General features: G+C 34.9%; 1 protein-coding gene across 5 annotated transcripts in view; it reads left to right on the forward strand.

Moving 5' to 3' along the window:
• Positions 1–22,765, forward strand: part of PDS5B (PDS5 cohesin associated factor B) — a 195,244-nt gene that overhangs the window by 164,619 nt on the left and 7,860 nt on the right. For 3 of the 5 annotated variants that reach the window (XM_030308934.2, XM_030308936.2, XM_030308939.2), the window contains exons 25-32: positions 4,991–5,195; positions 8,043–8,157; positions 9,919–10,051; positions 12,911–13,030; positions 14,279–14,341; positions 14,924–15,069; positions 17,558–17,663; positions 22,274–22,713. In XM_030308934.2, the coding sequence (XP_030164794.1) occupies positions 4,991–5,195; positions 8,043–8,157; positions 9,919–10,051; positions 12,911–13,030; positions 14,279–14,341; positions 14,924–15,069; positions 17,558–17,663; positions 22,274–22,713 (1,328 nt within the window). The remainder of the gene's footprint in view (positions 1–4,990; positions 5,196–8,042; positions 8,158–9,918; positions 10,052–12,910; positions 13,031–14,278; positions 14,342–14,923; positions 15,070–17,557; positions 17,664–22,273; positions 22,714–22,765) is intronic. The other 2 variants (XM_030308937.1, XM_030308938.1) reach the window with 1 other exon arrangement.

The raw sequence follows: 22,765 nt of genomic DNA on the forward strand, positions 1-22,765 counted from the left end.
AATTAGTGCTTATGTGTAACTCCTAGCCATAAGCAATTGCGTGTTTTTTGTAATCATTTTGTCAGAATATGGTACTTTAGTCTTTAAAAAAGCTATTCCAGATCTCCAAATCTTGTTTTTGTTTTGTTTTAGTTTTAGTGTTGTAATTCAGATATTATACTAAACCATTTGAAAATGAGATTTCGAGGAATCCATAATTTCCTGGTTTAGTTTTTCTCATTAAATTTTAGAAATAATCTTATTTTGCAAGAAAGTGAAAATTGTTTAAAAATATATATTAAATTTCTTAGAAGAAAACCTTTGTAATTTTTTTTTTTTAGATTGGTGATACAGTTGGTTGATTTATCACATTCTTGGTCTGATACTTCTAAAAGTATTGGTGCTACCAGTTTTAAGGTGGAAACTGTTACAGAAGTATGGAAATATGTGAGAGAAATGGGCTTTGTTTGAAACTTATTGTGTGTAAAAAGTATGTACAAATCGTTAAATATTCACTATGTGTGAAAAGCATCCATACTTCTAGAGATTTTCTAGCACAATATATGTTATGTATTACTATCTCAGTCACCAAATCCCCAAGGTGAAAGTTCAGATTGCCTAAGTTTTAAGATTGCTTTAGAATACTGTTGACTATGGAACATGTGTTAATGGTTGAAAGTTAGTTATTAGCATATTCTCACAACTTACAGACATGGGCAGTTACCCTCCTGAAAAATACCTTTCTGCTGTGCTTCTAAACCGTGTGCTTGTCTCTTCTTTTTCAGTCTCCAAACCTCAGAGTGTTATCTGTATCTTTGTCTCTTTTACCCACTTATCTCTCAGTCCTCACTACTCACATTTTGGCATTTGCTTTTCTTGTTTTAACAAAAATGCTTTATTGAAGGCCTCGAATCCAGTGATACTAGTTAGTCTTCATTATACATGTCCTTTCTGCATTATTTGACACAGCTCACTGCACCTTTATTCTTGAAATTCTCTCTGGTTTCTATCTCCTGATTTTTGTTGTTCCTCTCTAACTACATTTTTTTGTTCTGTTTTCCTTTAAACGCATGTATTCTGTAAGGATTTATTGATGACCAAATTTTCCACTTATACATTCTTCTTTAGCTGTCTTATTTTCTTCGTAGGTGACCCCTGTACTAGCAACATTTTAACATTTTTGCAGGTCAGTCTGGTGCCACTTATAAGGCTAAACAGAAATTTCAAACTCTTATGGTCTGTGAATGTTAAGACTGAATTCATAATCTTTCTGAAATCTATTCTTTACTGACATGTAGAGCCTCAGTAAGCATTAAATAAATCCAAATGGTATTCTTAGATTGAAAAACATGATTTATATTTGACTATTTGCTTGTCCGTGTGCCTCGTTACAGAAGTGCAGATAATCTGTCCTGTGTCATATCTTTTCACTCATATCTTCTTAACTGTTCTTACCACTGTAATCATCATTAGCTTTCACCTGGACTATTGGGAGACTTTTCTGCTGTGGTTTAAATTTCCCTATCACAGTTTCAATCATATTATTTTCCCAGTCAAAACATTTAGGGGCTTATACTTGTAAAAAAAAAAAAAAAGAGAGAGAGAGAAAGAAAGAAAGAAAAGAAAGAAAAATTGCATGTATTTTACAGTTTGGCTGTTCAAACCCTTCTAATATTGTGGGTCCAAATATACACTTAAAAAATCTTGTTTAACCCACTACCCTTACCTACCTTCATTTCAGTGAAACTGAACAGTTTTTTTCTTTTATGTGCCTGTAGTTTGCTTTCTTCTCATTCTCACCCTCCCATTTCCACAAGTCCATCTCTGACCCTTTTTGCAAATCAAGGCTTAAACACAACCTTCTCCACAAAACTTGCTCAGATTCTTACAGCTGGTCTCATTTTTATTCCCCACAGATTTTATCTTCAGTCTTTTGACACATACATGCATCATGCTTTATTTATTTTTATATACGTCTGCTTTATTTCTCTTACTCGAGTTGAGTTCTTTAAAGGTAATATTGTGATTTATATATACAATGGAATACTACTTGGCAATGAGAAGGAATGAAATATGGCCTTTTGTAGCAACATGGATGGAACTGGAGAGTGTTATGCCAAGTGAAATAAGTCATACAGAGAAAAACAGATACCATATGTTTTCACTCTTATGTGGATCCTGAGAAACTTAACAGAAGACCATGGGGGAGGGGAGGGGGGGAAAAAAAAAGAGAGGGAGGGAGCCAAACCATAAGAGACTCTTAAAAACTGAGAATAAACTGAGGGTTGATGGGGGGTGGGAGGGAGGGGAAAGTGGGTGATGGGCATTGAGGAGGGCACCTGTTGGGATGAGCACTGGGTGTTGTACGGAAACCAATTTGACAATTTCATATTAAAAAAAAAAGGTATCTCCGAGGTTCTTGTATATTTGAATAGAAAGTAAATCTGGGGAAACAGAAATTCAGTAATATGAATCTTAATATTATTTAATAATTAAGTATTTTAGAATTTGAATGCAATTCATGAAAAATTTACTTTGTACTGCTATCTGCTGTATGTTGTTCTAGGTTCTGTAAAATACAAAGCCATGGCTACTGCCCTTAAGAACAAAAGCTCTTAGAACAGAAAATATAAAGAAGTGTTGATAATACAATGTGATACACAAAGTAATTGAACTATTTGCAAGACACTGTCAGTAGTTCTGAGGATAATTTGTACTAGGAAAGGGCACTAAAAGTGAATTTACTTAAGATGCAGACAAATTAATTTCACAGTTAGTTAGTGAATAAAAGCTTTAATTGGAACTTTGAGGAAAATGTTTTGTAGTATTACATACCATCTTCTTTTTTCTTATATTGAACCAAATAGTGGTTAGAACCATAACCATGAAAGTATTAAATGTTTGCTTTTTTGAATGTTTTTTTCCTGCAAAAAAAATTGTATTACTCTGTTCCGTACTTCACATTTAACTTTTGTAACATAGTCAAAAGGATAATCATCTTTGCAAAAGCAAACATTTGGAGGCTGTCTCAGTTCCTAGGAAGACATATTTTAAGTTTTTTCTTCACATGCTTTTCTATTTGATGTACCTATTTGTCATCATTCTTGTCAGTTTTCTCCTCTTTCATTATTAACTGTGACAGTTAGCTTGCACATGACTTAACAGTTCTCTAACTTTAATGACAAATTTTGGGAATCCTACTACTTTTGCCATGATTCAGTAATTAATTTATATTGTTGGATCCTGAATGATTAGTGAGAAAGTAACAAAAACATGGTCTTGGTTGAGAATGTATCTGAGTAGGGGGAAGGGATGTTTGGAGATTAATTTTTTAATGAATGGTGAGTTCATCTGTGAATATATTTGTGATATTTTGACTTACACAGTTTGTAATTGGGTATTTTCATGGTGAATAATCAGATAGTGAAGATTCCTCTACCCTGTGGGAGTTTTAATACTGAGGAAGGAATGAGTTGATGTCAACTTTATTTTGTTGGGTGTGAGGGTTGACAATAATTCTGTGGAATTAGAATACTCTTTAATTTCTTATTTTTTTAAATTTTATTTTAGAGAGAAGTGCATGAGTGAGCAGGGGAGGGAAAGAGAGTGGGGGGGCAGAGAGAGAGAATCCCAAGCAGCTCCACACTGTCAGTGCAGAGCCCAACATGGGGCTCAGTCTCATGGCCTGTGAGACCATGACCCAAATCGAAACCAGGAGTCGGACCCTTAACTGACTAAGCCACCCAGGTGCCCCAAGAATACTTCTTAAAAAATAGATATTTGGGGCACCTGGGTGTCTCAAATGGTTAAGTGTCGGACTCTTGATTTCAGCTCAGGTTATGATCTCACGGTTCATGGGATTGAGCCCCGTGTCGGACTCCAGTGACAGTGGGGGAGCTTCCTTGGAATTCTCTCTCTCCTTCTCTTTCTGCCCCTCCCCTGATCATATTTGTGCTCTCTCTATCTCAAAATAAACTTAAAAAAGAAAAGAGATAAACAAGTCTAAATTAAATGAGAGAAGGTACACAAAATAAGGATTTAAAGATAAGAGCAAGATGTTACGACCTAGGTTTTGAAAAAAACCAAAATGTACATTATAGATAGTAGAAATAGTATGCATAACATTGCAATAGTATGAAAGACACCACACTTTGTGTTAATTGGTGGAGGGTAAGGTGTAATTATGAAGGTCTTTATACGTTTCATATATGACTCAAATGTCATATTGAGCTTTGTCCTATAGCTTATTCCATAGATAATCTATATGCCAGATACTGTGCTAGGTTTAGAGGCTCAAAAGTGAATAAAGGCATAGTTCTTGTCTTTAAGGAATGAGCCGTGATGGGTAAGACCTATAAACCAATCATTTTAATACTGTATAGTGAATGCTATGCCGGAGATACGCACAGAGTGCTAAGAGAGGATAGCTGGATGCCTGATAAAGACTGGAAGGTATAGGAGCTGTTGTTAGAGATGAGGAGGAGTTAGCTAGAAGAGTGGAGATGGGTGGTTTAGTAGAGGGAGTTAGTATGAGGAAAGCAGGCACAGTGGTAATGAACAATCGGTTCATTTATAGGACTAAAAGTAATTTGGTGTTCCTGAAATTGACTAGTAACTCTTGCCTTCAGAGTTGTCCATTTTAATCTGAATAGTGTTCTCACTGTTAAAGCTAAAATATATAAATTGGACAGTTTTATCTTGCTCAGTAAGTGCAAAAGCTAGATAGGAGATGGTATTTAAACTATTTTTAATACCTTAAGTTAGGATGGATTTATATGTACTAGCTTTATCTGTTTTAAAAGTATATTCAGTATTTTCTAACACATGTAACTTGGTACCTTGTGAACACTACAGCCTTGAAATGAACATGTCACAATCCCTCAGTCTTGTGAGCAGAAGCAGTGGTTGTCCATAAACTTGCTCTCCTTTACCCTTCAAATTTTGTATGTGAGGTTGTTACTTATTCTTTGTTGCCATGTGAATAAGCTGTGGAATAATTCTGTCTTTACAGGATGAATGCTATCAAGTAAGACAAGTGTTTGCTCAGAAACTTCACAAAGGCCTCTCCCGATTACGGCTTCCACTTGAGTATATGGCAATCTGTGCACTTTGTGCAAAAGATCCTGTAAAAGAGAGAAGAGCTCATGCTAGGCAGTGTCTGGTCAAAAATATAAATGTGAGACGCGAGTATCTGAAGCAGCATGCAGCCGTTAGTGGTAAGCATATGTGAAAATGGAAGTATACTATTCTAGCCAGTTGCAGTTTTATTGAGCACAAAGTGATGTTACTGCTATTTATTATACTCTAATTGGCCATCATTAAATGCAAAGTTGTTACTAATTTTCAATAACCGTTTTCCTTTAAAAAAGTTCATTTGACAAATATAAATCCATAGGTATTTAAATATCAACCCATGTTTCTTTATGTAACTGACTGAATGGCCAAGGGAAATAAGCAATGACATTGGAGATACTTTTAATAAAACCGTGAAATATGCGCGCGTGCGCACACACACACATATGTGGTGTAAGTACTGTCTTTTAGATTTAAAAAAGTACAGGTCTTTTATCTTTGATTGTTTTTCCTGGTAGCTGATGTTAATATCCGGTGCTTATGTGCCTGTTTTTAATCTCATTTTATCCCATTTGTGTTATTAGTTTTTGTGTCTGAGTTCTTCATTGTATTTTTAAAAAATTTTTTTAAATATTTATTTTTGATAGAGAGACAGAGCATGAGCATGGGAGGGGCAGAAAGAGGGGGAGACACAGAATCTGAAGCAGCCTCCAGGCTCTGGGCTGTCAGCACAGAACCCAACGTGGGGCTCGAACTCACGGACCATGAGATCATGACCCTCAGAAGTCAGAGGCTCAACCAACTGAGCCAGCCAGGCTCAAGCCACCCTTGAGTTCTTTTAACAGCATTAGAATCCACCTAGTTACCCAAGTCAAAAATCAGGCCTTTATTTTTGTACCTTCTTTTTTCCTCTTATTGGTCACCAAATCCTCTAGATACCTTGAATGTTTCTCTCCTTAGCTCTCCTACTCTGGTATATTTCACTTGGGTAATTGAATACACTCCAAACATCTTCCTGTTGTGTTTCCTTGCCTCTGACCCATCTCCAGCTGTGCCACACACCATTATCAAGAATACCATTCTAAAACAGGTTGGATCATGGTACTTCCTTGCTTGAAATCCATGTTGATTCTTCATTGCTGATAGGATCTAGTTGAAACTCATTAGCATGGTCCTTACTCTCAGCCTGAGTTTCAAGCTACCTATAAATTTTGTGTATCTTATACTATGGATTATTTGAAATTTGTGCAACCATCTTTTAACTTTGTTGTCAACTCTATCTGGAAATTGCCTGCCCTTCTAGACAAATATAAAGAAAACTAAGGAGCGTGGTTTGCACCTTTTGAATCCTTTAAAATACAGTTTTGGTGTTACTGCATCACTGGGGCCTTCTTTCTTTCTCTTCCTTCTCAAACTTGGAGAAGAAGAGCTCTGGAGTCAAATCCCTCTTCTGTTTACTGGTTGTTTGGGGGCAGGTTACTTTCTCAATCTGAGCCCTAGTCTCCTTATTTGTAAAATTGGTATAATTATACTCATTTCTTATGGTTAGCATGAGGATTTAAGTGTTATGTGTATAAAGCACCTGGCATGATGTGTGGTTCAAAGAAGTACTTGATACTTGTTAGCTATACTTACTTGAAGGCGCCTTTCACATTGAAGTATAGTTTGTGTCTCTACACTTTCCTGTGAGATCTTTATCTAGTCTTACTCATCTTTGTACTTAAAATAATATGCCCCAATAAAAGTAGTAAGCCTAGAAAATAGTAAGCATTGAATAAATACTTGATACATTTGAATTTGAATATCACTGAGTTTTGAAACTTGTTACTTTTTTCTTCTGTATTCTATATTTTCTTGAAATAAATATTACATTTGAATTTGATACATTTGATACATTTGAATTTGAATATCACTGAGTTTTGAAACTTGTTACTTTTTTCTTCTGTATTCTATATTTTCTTGAAATAAATATTACACACCAACTATTCTCTTAGAGTTCAGCAATAAGGAAATAAATAAAACTTGGTGTCTTATTGACACATGTAGTATTTATTATATGCCAAGTTGAGTATCTGATTTAAAATTTTATTTTGAGGGGCGCCTGGGTGGCTCAGTCAGTTAAGCGTCCAGCTTCAGCCCAGGTCATGATCTTGCAGTTCATGAGTTCGAGCTCTGCGTTGGGCTCTGTGCTGACAGCTCAGAGCCTGGAACCTGCTGTGGATTCTGTGTCTCCTTCTCTCTCTGCCTCTCCCCAGCGCATGCTCACACTCTGTCTCTGTCAAAAATAAATAAACTTAAAAAAAAAATTAAAATTTATTTTGAAAGTAGGAAATATAAAAGGAATTGTTCAGTATATGACTCCTGGTCTTTTTGACTAATGTTTGGTAAAACTAGTTAGGCTTACCATTCTGACCTCTAGTGCAATTTCTGATCTCAGGTCAAAATATAAAAATATTTGAATTTAAAATAAAAGTTTGTTACTTCAAATGTTCTAGAAACTCTGAAGTCCATTACTTTAGATCTGTTCTTTTTTTTTTTTTACAAATAATCTCAAGTAGTATCAACCTTCTTATTTTTTGTACCATACTAACATTGAAAGATGCATTATTATTATTATTTTTATTTTTGCTCAGCTTAATAAGGGAGTGTTAAACATAAGGTTGCTCATAATCACAAGAAAAATAGATCTTATGTTTCTTTGTCTTAGATATAGTTTGTTTGGGTCACTTTTTACCATGTGTGTTTGAAAATGAAAATATTTGTCTCTGTAGGCTCAGCATATGGTGCATTTAGTAGACATTTCAATATTGGACATGATGGATGAATGAATAAAGTCTTTATGGTGTAATTCAACACTGGACATTTCAATAAATTTTTCTTGTAGCCATATTTTGGGAAACTACTGGGATGCAAGAAATACGGTATTACAGACAAAGTGTAAGGTTTGGTTTTCTAACCTGGATGTTTGTGTTTTGTTTTTTCTTTTTCAGAAAAATTATTGTCTCTTCTACCAGAGTATGTTGTTCCATATACAATTCACCTTTTGGCACATGACCCAGATTATGTCAAAGTACAGGATATTGAACAACTGAAAGATGTTAAAGAGTAAGACCTTTTTCATTCCATTTTCATATTTTCTGAAAGCTTTTTCTCTTTGTTGCTGGTAATGGAATTGCCATTATAATTAATTAGATTTATTTAATTTCTTAGTTCCATGTTCTTGCCTTATTTCTTCTCTTGTTTTTCTTTTTTCGTACCATATCTTCATATTTCATCTCCTATATGATTTCCCAAAAGTTAATTTAGCATAATTAGTGCACTGCTGTGTCTCTTTCGTTCTGGCACTTCTTTTCTATTGATGCAGTCCATTAAGAGTTTCCATTCCAGTTCTTACCTTTTCCTGCTTTCTTCTACAACTCTAAATTTTCATGTGGGCGAATTAATACTCTCCTTTATTCACATAGCACTTTTTCTTTGCATTAACTATCTTTCTCCGTAGGAAGAGAGAATGGTCTAATTTAGTAATGGGCCAAGTTGGTTACCAAGGAACTACCCCACTTACTACTTCATTGGTGTTTTTCTAGCTCAAGTTTATGGCACTTGTAATATTTTCAGAGATTATTGTTGAGAGGCAGAAAGACCATCTATGCCTGGGTGTGGAATAGGGAAATACAATAATATTTAGAGAAGTCTTCCTAATACCGCCATACTTCTTTAAATAAGCTTAAGACCCTAGTCCTCTTTCTGTTACGATAAACGTCTGTGGTTTTGAATAAATGAATTTATTATGCCTTTAGCTTCCTATTAAAGGAAAATAACTGGTGGTGTCTTAGTTCATAGAAATATTTGATAAATATTTGTGGTACCTCAAGAGAATAAAATCAAATTACTGGTAACTGTTTTATGGCAAGGGAAAAGCTGTTACTACCCTCTTTTAGCCACAGTTTCTGTTTTTTTAAAACTAAGCAGTTCTCCCAAAATGAGTTCTGTGTTAGGGTGATTGTAACTAATGAAAACTTCTAACTATCTTTCTCAGATAACTTTGGTTTTTGAAATACATTTAATATTCTTTGGAATTTACTAAATATTTTTGGTTTATTTGTAAAATGCCCAGTACAGTCTTGAGTACTCTTCCCATTCTGTCAGAGAGCTGCTCCAGAAGAACTTATTCTATTCCCAAGATCCTTAAGGTTATTTTTCCCCTTCTAGAATGATACCTTGCTTCTCACTTTACTTTTCTCTCTTCTCACTTTACTTTTCTCCTCTGTGCCACAACTCTGTTCCATTCTGTCTATATAGTAAAGACACAAAGCACTTTTGGTTTGGTCTTGAACAGAGTTGTATGTAATTAACTGAGCTAGTGAAACTTTCTTTTAATTTTTCCCTCTTAAGCAAAGACAGTATGTGTAGTTGTCAACCATGGTTTTTTTCCTCTCTAATTTATTCATTAAGATTCTTAACTATTGAGTTAGGTGGTTATATTTTCTTGAAAACGTCCAATCAGGACTTCTGTCTTGAGTGCTTGAGGCTTCACTTTATCTATGGCCCGGTTATTATTTTAGGCAATTTTCTTTCCCTGTCATACCTAGGGGTTAAGATCACTTCATCATTTCCACCATTTAAGTTCTTTTTTAACCTGCCTCTTTGGTATTGAGATTTTGAGAAGGGGTCTTTTGAATTCACACCTACATTGCTGATAAGTTGTGATTTGTATGTGTGACATACCTTTTCTTCTCTTTTGATTTATAGCTGTTTTTTCCTTTTTAATTTTTTCCGTTTGTGGAGTTTATTATATTTATATTAAGAATTATTTTATCTATATTTAACAACTAATTTTTTCATTTCTTTTTCTTCCCTTTTTCTTAGATGTCTTTGGTTTGTTCTAGAAATATTAATGGCTAAAAATGAAAATAACAGTCATGCGTTTATCAGAAAGATGGTAGAAAATATTAAACAAACAAAAGATGCCCAAGGACCAGATGATGCAAAAATGAATGAAGTATGTAATTCTTTGTAAATAATCATGCTTCCCTGTTGATTTAAGCATTTGAGTGTGGGTGTGGTACTTCTATAGTATGTATAGACATTATCAATCTTTTTTATTATTTAATAGTATTTCTATTAGTAATTAGAAATATTGAAAACAATAGTTTAACTTACACTATTGTACTGAAAACTACACACAGCCATACCTTGTTTTAATGCACTTTGCAGATAATTGCATTTTTTTTTTTTTTTTTTTTTTTTTTTTTTTTTTTTTACAAGTTGAAGGTGTGTGACAACCTTGCATGGAGCAAGTCTGTTGGCAGCATTTTGCCAACAGCATTTGCTTATTGCTTATTTCATGTCCCTGTGTCACATTTTGGTAATTCCTGCTATATTGTAAACTTTTTCATTGCTAATTATATATGTTGTGGTGAACTGTGATCAGTGATCAGTGCTTTGGGGTTCCACAAACTTCACCCACATATAGAAGATGGCAAACTTAACCGATGTGTGTGTTTTGACTGTTGTAGCCACCAGTCGTCCTCTCTCCCTCTCCTCAAGCTTCCCTGTTCCCTGAGACACAACAATATTGGAATTAGGCCAGTTAACCCTACAGTGGCCTCCAAGTGCTCAAGTGAAAGGAAGAGTAGCATATCTCTCACTTTAAATCAAAAGCTAGAAATGATGAAAGTTAGTGAGGAAGGCGTGTAGAAACTGAGATGGGCTGAAAGCTAGGCCTCTTGTACCAAATAGTTAGCCAAGTTATGCATGCCAAGAACAAGTTTTAAAAGGAAATTGAAAGTGCTACTTCAGTGAGAACACAAATGATAAGAAAGTGAAATACTCTTATTGCTGATACAGAGAAGGTTTGCGTGACCTGGATAGATCAAACCAGCCACAGCATTCCCTTAAGCCAAAGCCTGATCCAGAGCAAGGCCCTAACTCTGTAATTCTGTGAAGGCTGAGAGAGGTGAAGAATCTGCAGAAGAAAGAAGCTAGCAGAGGTTGGTTCATACGCTTAAGGAAAGAAGCCATCTCCATAAGATAAAGTACGGAGTGAAACAGCAAGTGCTGACATAGAAGTTGTCCAGAAGATGTAGCTAAGGTAATTAATGAAGGTGGTTGCTCTAAATAACAGTTTTCTAACGCAGCCTTCTGTTGGGAGAAGATGCCATTGAGGACTTTCCTAGCTACAGAGAAGTCAGTGCCTGGCTTCAAAAGGCAGGCTGACTCTCTTGTTAGGGGCTAATGCAGCTGGTCTCTTGAGGCTGAAGCCCGTGTTCATTTCCCATTCTGGAAATCCTAGGGCCCTTAAGAATTATGCTAAGTCTACTCGGTGCTCTATAAATGGAACAACAGAGCCAAACAAATAGCACATCTGTTTGAAGTATGTTTTACTGAACATTTTAAGCCCATAGTGGAGACCTCAGAAAAAAAGATTTCTCTCAAAATATTACTGCTCACTGATAATGCACCTGGTCACCCCCAAGGCTCTGATGGAGACCTACAATGAGATTAATGCTATTTTCATGCCTGCTAACACAGCATCCATTCTGCAGCCCAGGGATCAAGGAATAATTTCAACTTTCAAGTCTTATTGTTTAAGAAATACATTCATAAGGTTGTACCTACCAGAGATAGTGACTCTTCTCATGGATCTGGGTAAAGTCAAATGAAAATCTGGAAAGAATTCTCCACTCTACATTCATTAAGAACATTCATGATTCATGGAAAGAAGTCAAATTATCAACATGGACTGGAGTTTGGAAGAAGTTGATTCTAACTTCTTGGTTAGAATCATTATGGATGACTTTGAGGGGGGTTCAAGACTTCAGTGGAGGAAGTAACTACAGATGTGGAAAAAATAGCAAGAAAATTATACCTGGAAATGGAGCCTAAAGATGTGATTGAATTGCTGTAATTTCATGATAAAACTTTAATGAATTTGGAGTTGCTTCTCATGGATAAGCAAAGAAAGTGGTTTATTTATTTTTTAATGTTTATTTATTTACAGACTGTGAGCCAGGAGAAGGGCAGAGAGAGGGGGAGAGAGAGAATCCCAATCAGGCTCTGTGCTGTCAGCACCGAAACCACTTTCCTGGGGCTCCATCCCATGAACCGTGAGATCATGACCTGAGCCCAAATCAAGAGTCAGATGCTCAACCGACTGAGCCACACAGGCGCCCCAGGAAAGTGGTTTCTTTAGATGGAATCTGCTCCTGATGAGGATGCTGTGAAGATTGTTGAAATTACAACAAAGGATTGAGCATATTACACAAACTTTGTTGATAAAACAGCAGCGTTTGAGAGGATTGACTCCGATATTGAAAATTCCGCTGTGGGTAAAATGGTATCAAACAGCATCACATGCTGCAGAGAAATTGTTAGTGAAAGGAAGAGTCAGTCAGTACAGCAAACTACAGTTTTGTCTTATTTTAAGAAATTACTACAGTCACTCCATCGTTTGGCAGCCACCACTGATCAGCAGCAGCCGTCAACATTAAGGCAAGACCCTCTTCCAGCAAAAAGATTTTGCAAGTAACCGAAAGCTCAGATGATGGTTAACGTTTTTAGCAATAAAAGTTTTTAATTACTTGTACTGTAATTACATTGTACGTTGTTTTTTAGACATAATGCTGTTGCACACTCAATAGATCATAGTATAGTGGAAACATAACTTTTATATGCACTGGGAAACCAAAAAATTCATTTGACTCACTTAATTGAAACATTTGCTTTATTGTGGTGGTCTGGAGCCGAATCTGCAGTATCTCTGAGGTATGCCTGTACTAATTGCATGTTGTAGAATTACTCCTAATTCAGAGTCAAGGCTGCCACCTTAAGTACCTAATTTTCTTTAATACCATTGCAGAAACTGTACACTGTGTGTGATGTTGCCATGAATATCATCATGTCAAAGAGCACCACATACAGTTTGGAATCTCCTAAAGACCCAGTACTACCAGCTCGTTTTTTCACCCAGCCTGACAAGGTAGTTATTTTAGATTTTGTGTGTGTAGATTGAAATAAAATGTATTCTCAGCACTAGGTTGTGGGAAGATTAGGAAGGATCAGTATCAAGAGCTGGCGCACTACTAATGTTGTGGAAAGGTCGGCTTGCGTCTTAATAATGTGGTGCAAGACTAGCACATGGGCCAAATCGGAGGACACAAACAAGGTCCGGAAGTTAATCAGGATTATCTAGAGTTTGTGTTTGGAGTTTTATGCCAGTCTACGAGTACAGGCAAAAATGTGATCAAAGCATGTAGATCTGTCAGTTAATGGCCAGTGATCCAAAATGGGAAAGAGAATGCTGATAGAGTCTGAAGTTACAAGCCCTTGACTGAAATTTATAACTGGTATGAAGAAACAAGGGCAGACACCGGAAGAGGTTTGAGACCCGGGGAATACCACAAGAATGTTCCCCAAACTCAGTACAAAACTCAAGTATTGTAGGAAATACAAAAAAAAAAATTTTTTGTGTTTTATTTTTGAGAGAGAGGGCGCAAACAGGGGAGAGGCACAGAGAGGAAGAGACACAGAATTTGAAGTAGGCTCCAGGCTCTGAGCTGTCAGCACAGAGCCCGACGCCGGGCTCGGCTCGAACTCACGAACTGTGAGATAACCTGAGCCAAAGTCAGACGCTTAACCCGACTGAGCCACCCAGGTGCCCCTAGTATTGTACGAGCTATACAAGGTGTTTTCCAGATTCTCTTAGAGGTTCATAATGCATCTAAGCCTGTTGACTGAGAGTTTGGAAAGCACCACTACCGTTTTTGTTTTTATGTTTGTGTTTGTTTCTAAGTAAAATAGCAGTTAAGGTCTTACCAACATACAGAGATTTGCAACAGCCTTGTGGAACAGGCTCACCCAGTAGCTAAAAGGGACTGTCTGCTTTCACCTTGTCATGATTAAGATAACAGGAGTAAATGTGGTCTCTTCTGGAGAGTTTTTTTTTTTTTTTTTACAGAAGCATGTGTTTTCTGATGCACTTACAGAGAGCTCTAGCACATTAGAGCTCAAATATGTTTTGTTAATATTGGAGTTGGTAGAAGGTTAGTTTAAGCTTATTACAGTATTTAAAATCCGTGACTGAAATTTTGTGTTTGAACTTATTATTGAAGTATGTCTTTTATTATGTACTTTAAAACAAAATCTGTTATATGCTTTGTTGGCTTTGAAGCACTTCTTGTATAGTGTTTGATTATTCACTAACTACAACTTTTTCTCCTGCTTGTAGAATTTCAGTAACACCAAAAATTATCTGCCTCCAGAAATGAAATCGTTTTTTACTCCTGGAAAAGTACGTTTTGAGAGTCATTCTGATTTTTACATGGTAGTTTATTTTACTGTGATTATTGGCAAAATTATGTTATTTTGTATTTCTTTAAAAATTAGTGTATCTTAAGGTAGAAAATAGTTACTAGATCTCTTCCATTTACTAGTAAGAAATAATATATTTACAGTATAAATGCAAGCTGAGATACATGAACTTATTTTGTAGCCTGAAATAAAGTGCTGGAGACCTTGATCTTTAAATATCTTATCCTGTAATGTCAAGATAAAAATCTTAAAGTTAAAAACATCTTATGTCTTTCCAAAGCAGTTTGATTATCTATTTTTATTGTTGACTGTACATTTTATTTGTTCTTTCTATGTAAGCCTTTTCCTCTAAATCGCAAAGAAGCTTAACTATTATGCTTGTCTGTATAGTTTTTCACTTATTCAAGTGATACTCAATTTATAATCCTTATTTTGCTTAAGGATAGGTATATTTGTGTGTGTGATTTGTATGTAAATACTTGGACAGAGATTTATGGTTCTTTATGTATAAATTTCTTCCTGCTTTAATCAAATAGAAAGAGATATGCATTTTTCATTTCAGCCTAAAACAACCAATGTTCTAGGAGCTGTTAATAAGCCACTTTCATCAGCAGGCAAGCAATCTCAGACAAAATCATCACGAATGGAAACTGTAAGCAATGCAAGCAGCAGCTCAAATCCAAGCTCTCCTGGAAGAATAAAAGGGAGGTAAGCACCTAAGAAATACCATACTTCACATTTAAGGATTCCATCAAGGCAATGAGATCTAAAATAATGTAACCCAAAACATTTAATGTCAGTGAGTGGAAATCAGTGCATACCCGAACAGCCATTTACATCTTCCTGTTTATTTGCTTCTTTATTTTAGATAGGCACTCTATCTTGGGCTTTCATATTTTAGCTTGTTGGGATACCCTGTATTGGTAGACATAAGCTAAATGTCTGGCAAACTTGAAACTGTTATATTATAGTACAACCATACATTAGAAGACATAATCATTAAAAATGATGAGGTATGAGCTAATGTGAATTGTTTCCACAATACATTATTGAGTAAAAAAGGCAAAGAATAGAACAGTATTATAGTATTTTCAAGTTTTTACAAGGGATTTGTCTTCAGATTGGCTTGTATATGCATAGAAAAGTTTTGGGAGAATACACAACATCTTGTGGTAGTCTAGTGTAGGAAGGAGATTCTCTACTTTTTGGTTTGAGTTTCTTTTTCCCATGCACATGTATAAATTTTTTTGTTTAGAAAAATTGTTTTAAATTTGTACTTTCAAATCATGCTCTACAGATTTTCGTCTTAAGAAAGAGGAAAAGAGAAAATAATTCACAGTTTAACTCGTTTTTGTGTAGTACTTAGCAAAGCCTTGCACAGGCCCTAACTGCCACTGATTATTGATTTTGCTTAGTTATTATGAAAGACTGTGCTATCTTTGCATCGTTCGTAACCAATCAATAAAGAAAGGATGAGACATTCTAAAATGTCTTATCAGTTTCCTTGTAACGAATAAATTGTCAAATGATATATGCTAGAGAGTGAACAAAAATACATTTATAGTGCTTGTTTTAGATTCCTGTATTAATACATATTAGTGGCTGATACTTAAGTCGCCTTCACCTATATCATTTGGACATTTTCTAGTGGGATGGCTTCCTACTTAACAGGACCAAACCATTTCCAGCAACTCCTATCCTAAGTTACTGGTTTTTCTTTTTGGATCTTGGTTATAATCAAAGAAGATCAGTCATTTAGGCTGAGAGCCTCAAAATTGCTTTCGACTTTTTCCCTTTGCTCAGATATTGCTGTGGAGCCTAGTGATCTAATTTGCAACTTTTATTAGATTGCCCTATCGTTTATGGAGAAGAGAGGAACTAGAATTGAGATTAAAAAAAACCAGTTAGGAGTCAGCTAATGGTAATTCAGAGAAGGGATGAAGAGGGAAGAAGATGGTAGTCAAATGTGGGATTTATTTTGATTTTAGACCCAAATTGTCTTGCTGATGAGGTAGATGTGAATAGTTATGAAAAGAGAATATTTAAGGATGTATCCTAGGGGGTTTTTTTGCTTGAATGTTTCTATAGGTGGCGGTGCCATTTACTGAGATGTTAGAAGCCTTTGAAGAGGAACAGGCTTTGTGCATGCATGCAACGTGCGCGCGCGCGTGTGTGTGTGTGTGTGTGTGTGTGTGTGTGTGTGTGTGTGTGTGTGTCTGTGTGTGTGTGTGTTTTCTGGGGAGATGGGGAAAAGAGGAATGTCCAAATAACTATTTTGGCTGTGTTAAAGTTGAGATGCCTATAGGAAATTCAAGTGAGTGGGCAGTTGGATATGTGAGTCTAGAGCTCAGGGTAGTTTCTAGGCCAGAGATTGAAATTTAGGATTTAACGATGTATAAATGGTTTTCAAAGTCACATTAAAGATGAGATCACCTAGGACAGAAGACAGGCTTCATACCAATAAATGAGAGCTTGTGAGCTTGTGCTGTTAATTCATTTACTAAGTATTTATTGAGTGCCTATTTTATGTCTGGCACTGGTACAAGTGCTTAGTATAAAATAAATACAGTTGGCAAAAGATCCATGCTTACATTCTAGCAGGGGAAGTTAGTAGAGAATAAACATAATAACTTTAGTGTGTGACAGGGTGTTAAAAATACAGAGAAGAAGGCCTGGGTGGCTCAGTTAAGTGTCCCATTCTTGATTTCGGCTCGGGTCATGATCTCACGGTTCGTGAGATTGAGCCCCACGTCAGGCTTTGCGTGGACCACTCTGAGCCTCCTTGGGACTGACTGACTCTCTCTCTCTCAAAATAAATAAAATTAAAAAAAAAAGAACTCAAAGAAGAAAAAGCGGAACTGGGAATATGGGAGAGATAGGTGCGGATTGTAGTAACATAGGCCAATCCAACTTGCTAACCAGAAAGGTTTTAATTTGCTTTATGTTTCCACTCCAAAATAGAATTTAGTTTTTAAAAAGACTTAGTAAGAAAACTAAATTTGTGATTCTTCAAGTTTCTCTATTAAATGTAATTCATTGCTTGTTGGTTTGGTGCTAAATATGATAGAATGAAACAGATACTTTTCGGAAAAGAATGAAACTTTTCCTCATATAGCTGTAAAGCTACACTAGGGAACAGGGAAAGCTTTTAAGGTTGTTTCATTGTAATAATAATAACAAATGTCTATATTAAAAGGCTTGATAGCTCTGAAATGGATCACAGTGAAAATGAAGATTATACAATGTCATCACCTTTGCCAGGAAAAAAAAGTGACAAGAGAGACGACTCTGATCTTGTAAGGGTGAGATAATTTGGTTTGATTTTATAATTATAATAAAAATTTTACTGTATAAGTAACAGTGTTTACACTGAAACCAGTTAACATTACTCTCAAATTTGACATTTGATTTTCTCTTAATGATTTTAATCACAAATGTGAGTTCATCATTATCCTCTACCTTGTAATTTAAGTATATTGAATCTCTTGTGTTTCTTGTCATTCTAATGAGTGATCTTTATTCTGTAGATCTTGGAAATCAAACATGCCAGTCCCATACTCAGAACTATTTGGGGGTTTTTGTTGTTGTTGTTGTTGTTATTGTTGTTGTTTAAAACACAGTAAGTTTAGACTTAGCATTAGAAAAGGGAAGTAGAATGAGGATCCTTAAAGTCTCCTCCATTTTAGATGCTTTCTTAAGCCTTTCATTACTAAGTAAGCTTCGAGCAAAGGTAGGGAATGCTGCAGTTTTCATAAAGGCTTCTTTTTAAATTTTAATAGCAGTGATAATTTGTATGATTAGTTAGACTGTTTGTAAATGCCATTTAAAGACAGGTTTGTTAAATTTTAGTACAGATACAGAATACAGTTATGTATTTCTATACATCCTGATAACCTTAATAATTGGGCACATTTTGACTTCTAGGTTAGCTTTAAACTTTTGAAAAATTCATGAGGCTCTCTGAATCAGTTTATCTGTAAAATGTGGCTACTTAGCTGTTAAGGTTTATCAGAATAAATGAATTAGTCCAAGTCAGTTGGTGTTGCTGCTGTGTTATCATTACAAAGATCAATATTTTTGAGTAATGATTACTATAAAGTAAATGTTAATGCATTTGAAATCTACCCAGTAGAGGTGGAACGTTATTAATAAAATACCTTTGCTTTCTCTGAAATATTACTGCCCTTCTTTTCTACCACTGGCCCAACATTACATATTCCAAAAAGCTTTAATTATTTTTAATTGTTTTCAAGTTTCTCCAGTAATTTGTTCTGCCAGATTGTTTTTCTTTCCAGTTAAAAAATTATAATTCTTAAATTCTTACTAAATCCTTACTACTTATACTGTAAATTCTGATTTTTATTGGCTGTTTAAAAATTTTGCCCAAGCAGAATTAAAAATTGATCGCTTAGCCAGAAAGGAATCCTGTTATCTGGATATATAGAAGAGAACCTTGAATTGGAAAAGGTATTTATGTCTTCTAGTCCTACTTCTCACTTAATGCAGAAATTCCTTCGCTAGCATTTATGAGTTGTTTACCACGTGCTTAAAAATGCCTTAGGTGGAAAGCTTACAATTTCTCTCATTTGTTGGAAACATCAACTCATCAACTAAGCCACCTATACCCACATGCTGACCTGCTCCCTTATGTATACCCCCCCCCCCCCCCAAATGTGGGAAGCATGGTAGTGATGAATTCTTAATACTTTGTTATCCTGTAAATTCTGTATCTAGTTCTGCCATATTACAGAGCAGTGAAGAGCAAGTCTCTCTTTTCCATAGCAAAGTTGTGAAATTTTGAGCTTTTGAGATTTATTTGTATAATTATAATGGAAGCCTTTGGGTGCCTTTTGTGTAACATTGTATCCTTTTTCAGAAATACTAGAAGAACCTTATTAATACATATCAACTGAAATATCCTTAAAGAGGTTAGCATTTTGAGACAGAAGTTCAATTTAAAGACCAGTAGATTATAGAGAAAGAGTCCTGTCTTTGTATATACTACCACCTTGATACTAAAACTTCATCACAAAGGAATTGTTGTCCATATACATTTATATTCAAATATTTAGTTTTACAAATAGAATGTTTTCCTTATTTCCTGCTTTTAACCTCAGTTTTATACTCCCTCTGTTCTTAAGATAATGCAGTGCAAAATGAAAAAGAAACTAGAGAATGTAGTGCTTTAGTAAACTAGCTTATTTTATAGTATTCTCAAGAAAGCAGACATTAAATTTCCTGTTTACCACCAACCTTTTCCAGAGTATGAAGGAATTCAGCCACCTTATCACATTTTTGGACATTAAAATGAATTGTAAAGTTTAAAACTGGAGGTGATAATTGTAAAGTTAACTTTAATTCAATATTTCTCTTACCTTTGCATCTCTGAGTAACAATAATTATTTGTACAAAAATGCAAATAAATGCTAACAAATTAAAACCAGTCACTTATAGGTCTGTTTTTTCTAGAATGTAAGGATAATTTAATGTTAAGAAATCTTTTAACATAATATATCAAATCAGTATACCAAATAAGAAGAATACTAACAAGATAACTTCAGGTCATGTCAAGAAGATATAAATACAACTTAAAATCCATTCTTGATACATATGAACTCTTACTAACCTAATACCAGAAGGATACTTCCTTAACATACTAAAAGTTTTATCTGTTTAAATCAGTAATCATTGACTCAGTTATTCTTCTTAAATTATTCTTACATGCAAAATACTTGAAACATTTTAATTAAAAATCAGAAGCAAAACAAGTAATTTGTTGTCATCACTATTATTTAAGATTGTTCTAGAATGTTTGACAAATTCAGGAAGACACGAAATAGGAATCAAAGGTATGACAGTGAAAAAGAAGAGACAAATTCATTTTTCTTTTGTACTCTTAGAAAAATAAGAGAAGCAATTGAAAAACTAAGTATTTAGTATGGTAGCCAATTAAACATCTATACGTGGTAGATGTATGTATGTGTATAACTAACTTTAGTCTGGTAATTTTGCTTTATATCAAGTATACATTTGGGGGAAAGGAGATTTGCTTCACCACAGTAACCTCTTCCACAACAAAGCTAGGTAGGTAGGTAGGTAGACAGACAGACCGACCGACTGACCAACCAACTGACCGATCAACCTAAACATAGCCTTAAAAAAGTAGGGGGAATCCGTGTGGGGAAAATATCCAAACTGAGAAACTTAGAAGACTTGAATAGAAGGAAGACATGCCATGTTCTTTAACGGGAGAAATGAATAAAAACAAATGATGGTTCGTTCTAAATGAATCTATATGTAATTATAAAATTCCAGTGTGATTTTAAGTCCATGTGGAAAGAATAAATGGTACAAAAGAGGAGTAATAACATCAGCCTAACCAAACACAAATGTATTTCTTTATTTCTCTATGTTTAGTAAAATATTATGCCATTGTTACAATAGCCCAGAAACATTCTTAATTTTTAAAACCTAATACAAAGTAAAGGAACCATTATAAGTCAGTGATTTTTGAAATGATTGAAATACTCTTTGGGGGTGGATAGGAAAGACAATTTAGAATTCCATGTCAAATCCTATCAAGGTAGGGTAATGTCTTAGTCTGCTCAAGCTGCCATAACAAAGTATCGTAGACTGGATGGCTAAACAACAGAAATTAATTTTCTCACCTTTGTGCTGGCCGATTTGCTTCCTGGTGAGAGTTTCTTTTCCTGGTTTGCAGATGGCCACCTTCTCACTATTCCTCACATGGTGGAGAAGAGAGACAAAAAGATCTCTCTGGTGTCTCTTTTCATAAGGGGCTAATTCTGTTATGAGGGCCCCACCCTCATGATCTTATCTCAACTGAAATATCCCCCAAAGGCCCCATCTTCAAATATCATTACATCAGAGGTTCTAGCTTCAACATATGAATTTTTTATGGACATAATTCAATCCTTAACAAATAGGAAATAAAATTTAAATACACACAAAAATATAGAAGAATGTAGATTTAAAATACTAAGACTCCACTATACAAATGGACAAAGCATAATACCAATGACATAATTAGCGTAATTACCAATGACATAACAAAATGACTAAACAAATCAGATAATTTTTGTTGTTTTCTTTTCACTGATTTTTAAGAATGTAAATTGACACAAACTTTTTGGAAATAAAACACTTGTATTTGTGAGTTTTATACATGCATGTGTATGGGAAGCTGTAAGGGCTCATACTGTTCTTGGTTTCTTTGGAGAATTTCCTCAGTCTCCATCTGCCGGTCAGTGCATATATATTCTCTGAATGTAGACTAGGCTTTTATTTTGAATTTGAGTTTCTGATTAACTAATTTAAATTGTTTTTGTTTTTAATTGGTTGTAGCTGGGAAGAGACAGTATCTTTGATTCAGAAGTATTTTCAAAATTTTTAATAAATGAATATGTTTAACTTTTGTGTCTTGCAACCTCCATTTATAAAGGAAAAGTAGCTCTTTTATGGTGTCTAAGCATAATGTATAACATAGTTGATATTTTATATCTTATACACTGTGGAATAAAATTAGAATCACTTAATTTGACTATTAAAGCAGATCCATTATACTTTGATATAGTTATCCATTATTCACGCATGGAATTTAAATTTTTTTAAATGAAATAACTCATTAAAATTTAAAGTTTAATAAAATACTGATCTTGAAAAGTGTCAATTTGAGACTCTCTAGCTCAAGTAAAAATGAAAATTTACCCTCTTAACTCCAGATAATTTTTTAAGTTAAAAGACAAAGTAGTTATGGTTCTGATATACTTAAAGACTCTGTATTTTATTTAGGTACAGTTTTATGACAAAAGTGGATAACATTTTCTTGTTTCATTTTTCAAAATATTCATCCTAACAAATTTATATTTGAAATTGTGATTTTTATTCCTAGTCTGAATTGGACAAGCCTAGAAGCCGGAAAAAAACACCTGTCACGGATTCAGAAGAGAAATTAGGTATGGATGACCTCACTAAGTTGGTACAGGAACAGAAACCTAAAGGCAGTCAGCGTGGACGGAAGAGAGGCCATACGGCTTCAGAATCAGATGAACAGCAGTGGCCTGAGGAAAAGAGGCTCAAAGAAGATATATTGGAAAATGAGGATGAACAGAATAGCCCGCCAAAAAAAGGTAAAAGAGGCCGACCACCTAAACCTCTTGGTGGAGGTACACCAAAAGAAGAACCAACAATGAAAACGTCTAAAAAAGGAACCAAAAAAAAGTCTGGACCTTCAGCACCAGAAGAAGAGGAAGAAGAAGAAAGACAAAGTGGAAACACAGAACAGAAATCAAAGAACAAACAGCACCGAACATCAAGGAGAGCACAACAGAGGTAAGTGCATGTAACTCTGAACTGCATGTATTTAGTAACTGTGTTCTAAATC

Source organism: Lynx canadensis, chromosome A1, assembly GCF_007474595.2.
Source record: "Lynx canadensis isolate LIC74 chromosome A1, mLynCan4.pri.v2, whole genome shotgun sequence".
Lineage (NCBI taxonomy): Eukaryota > Metazoa > Chordata > Mammalia > Carnivora > Felidae > Lynx > Lynx canadensis.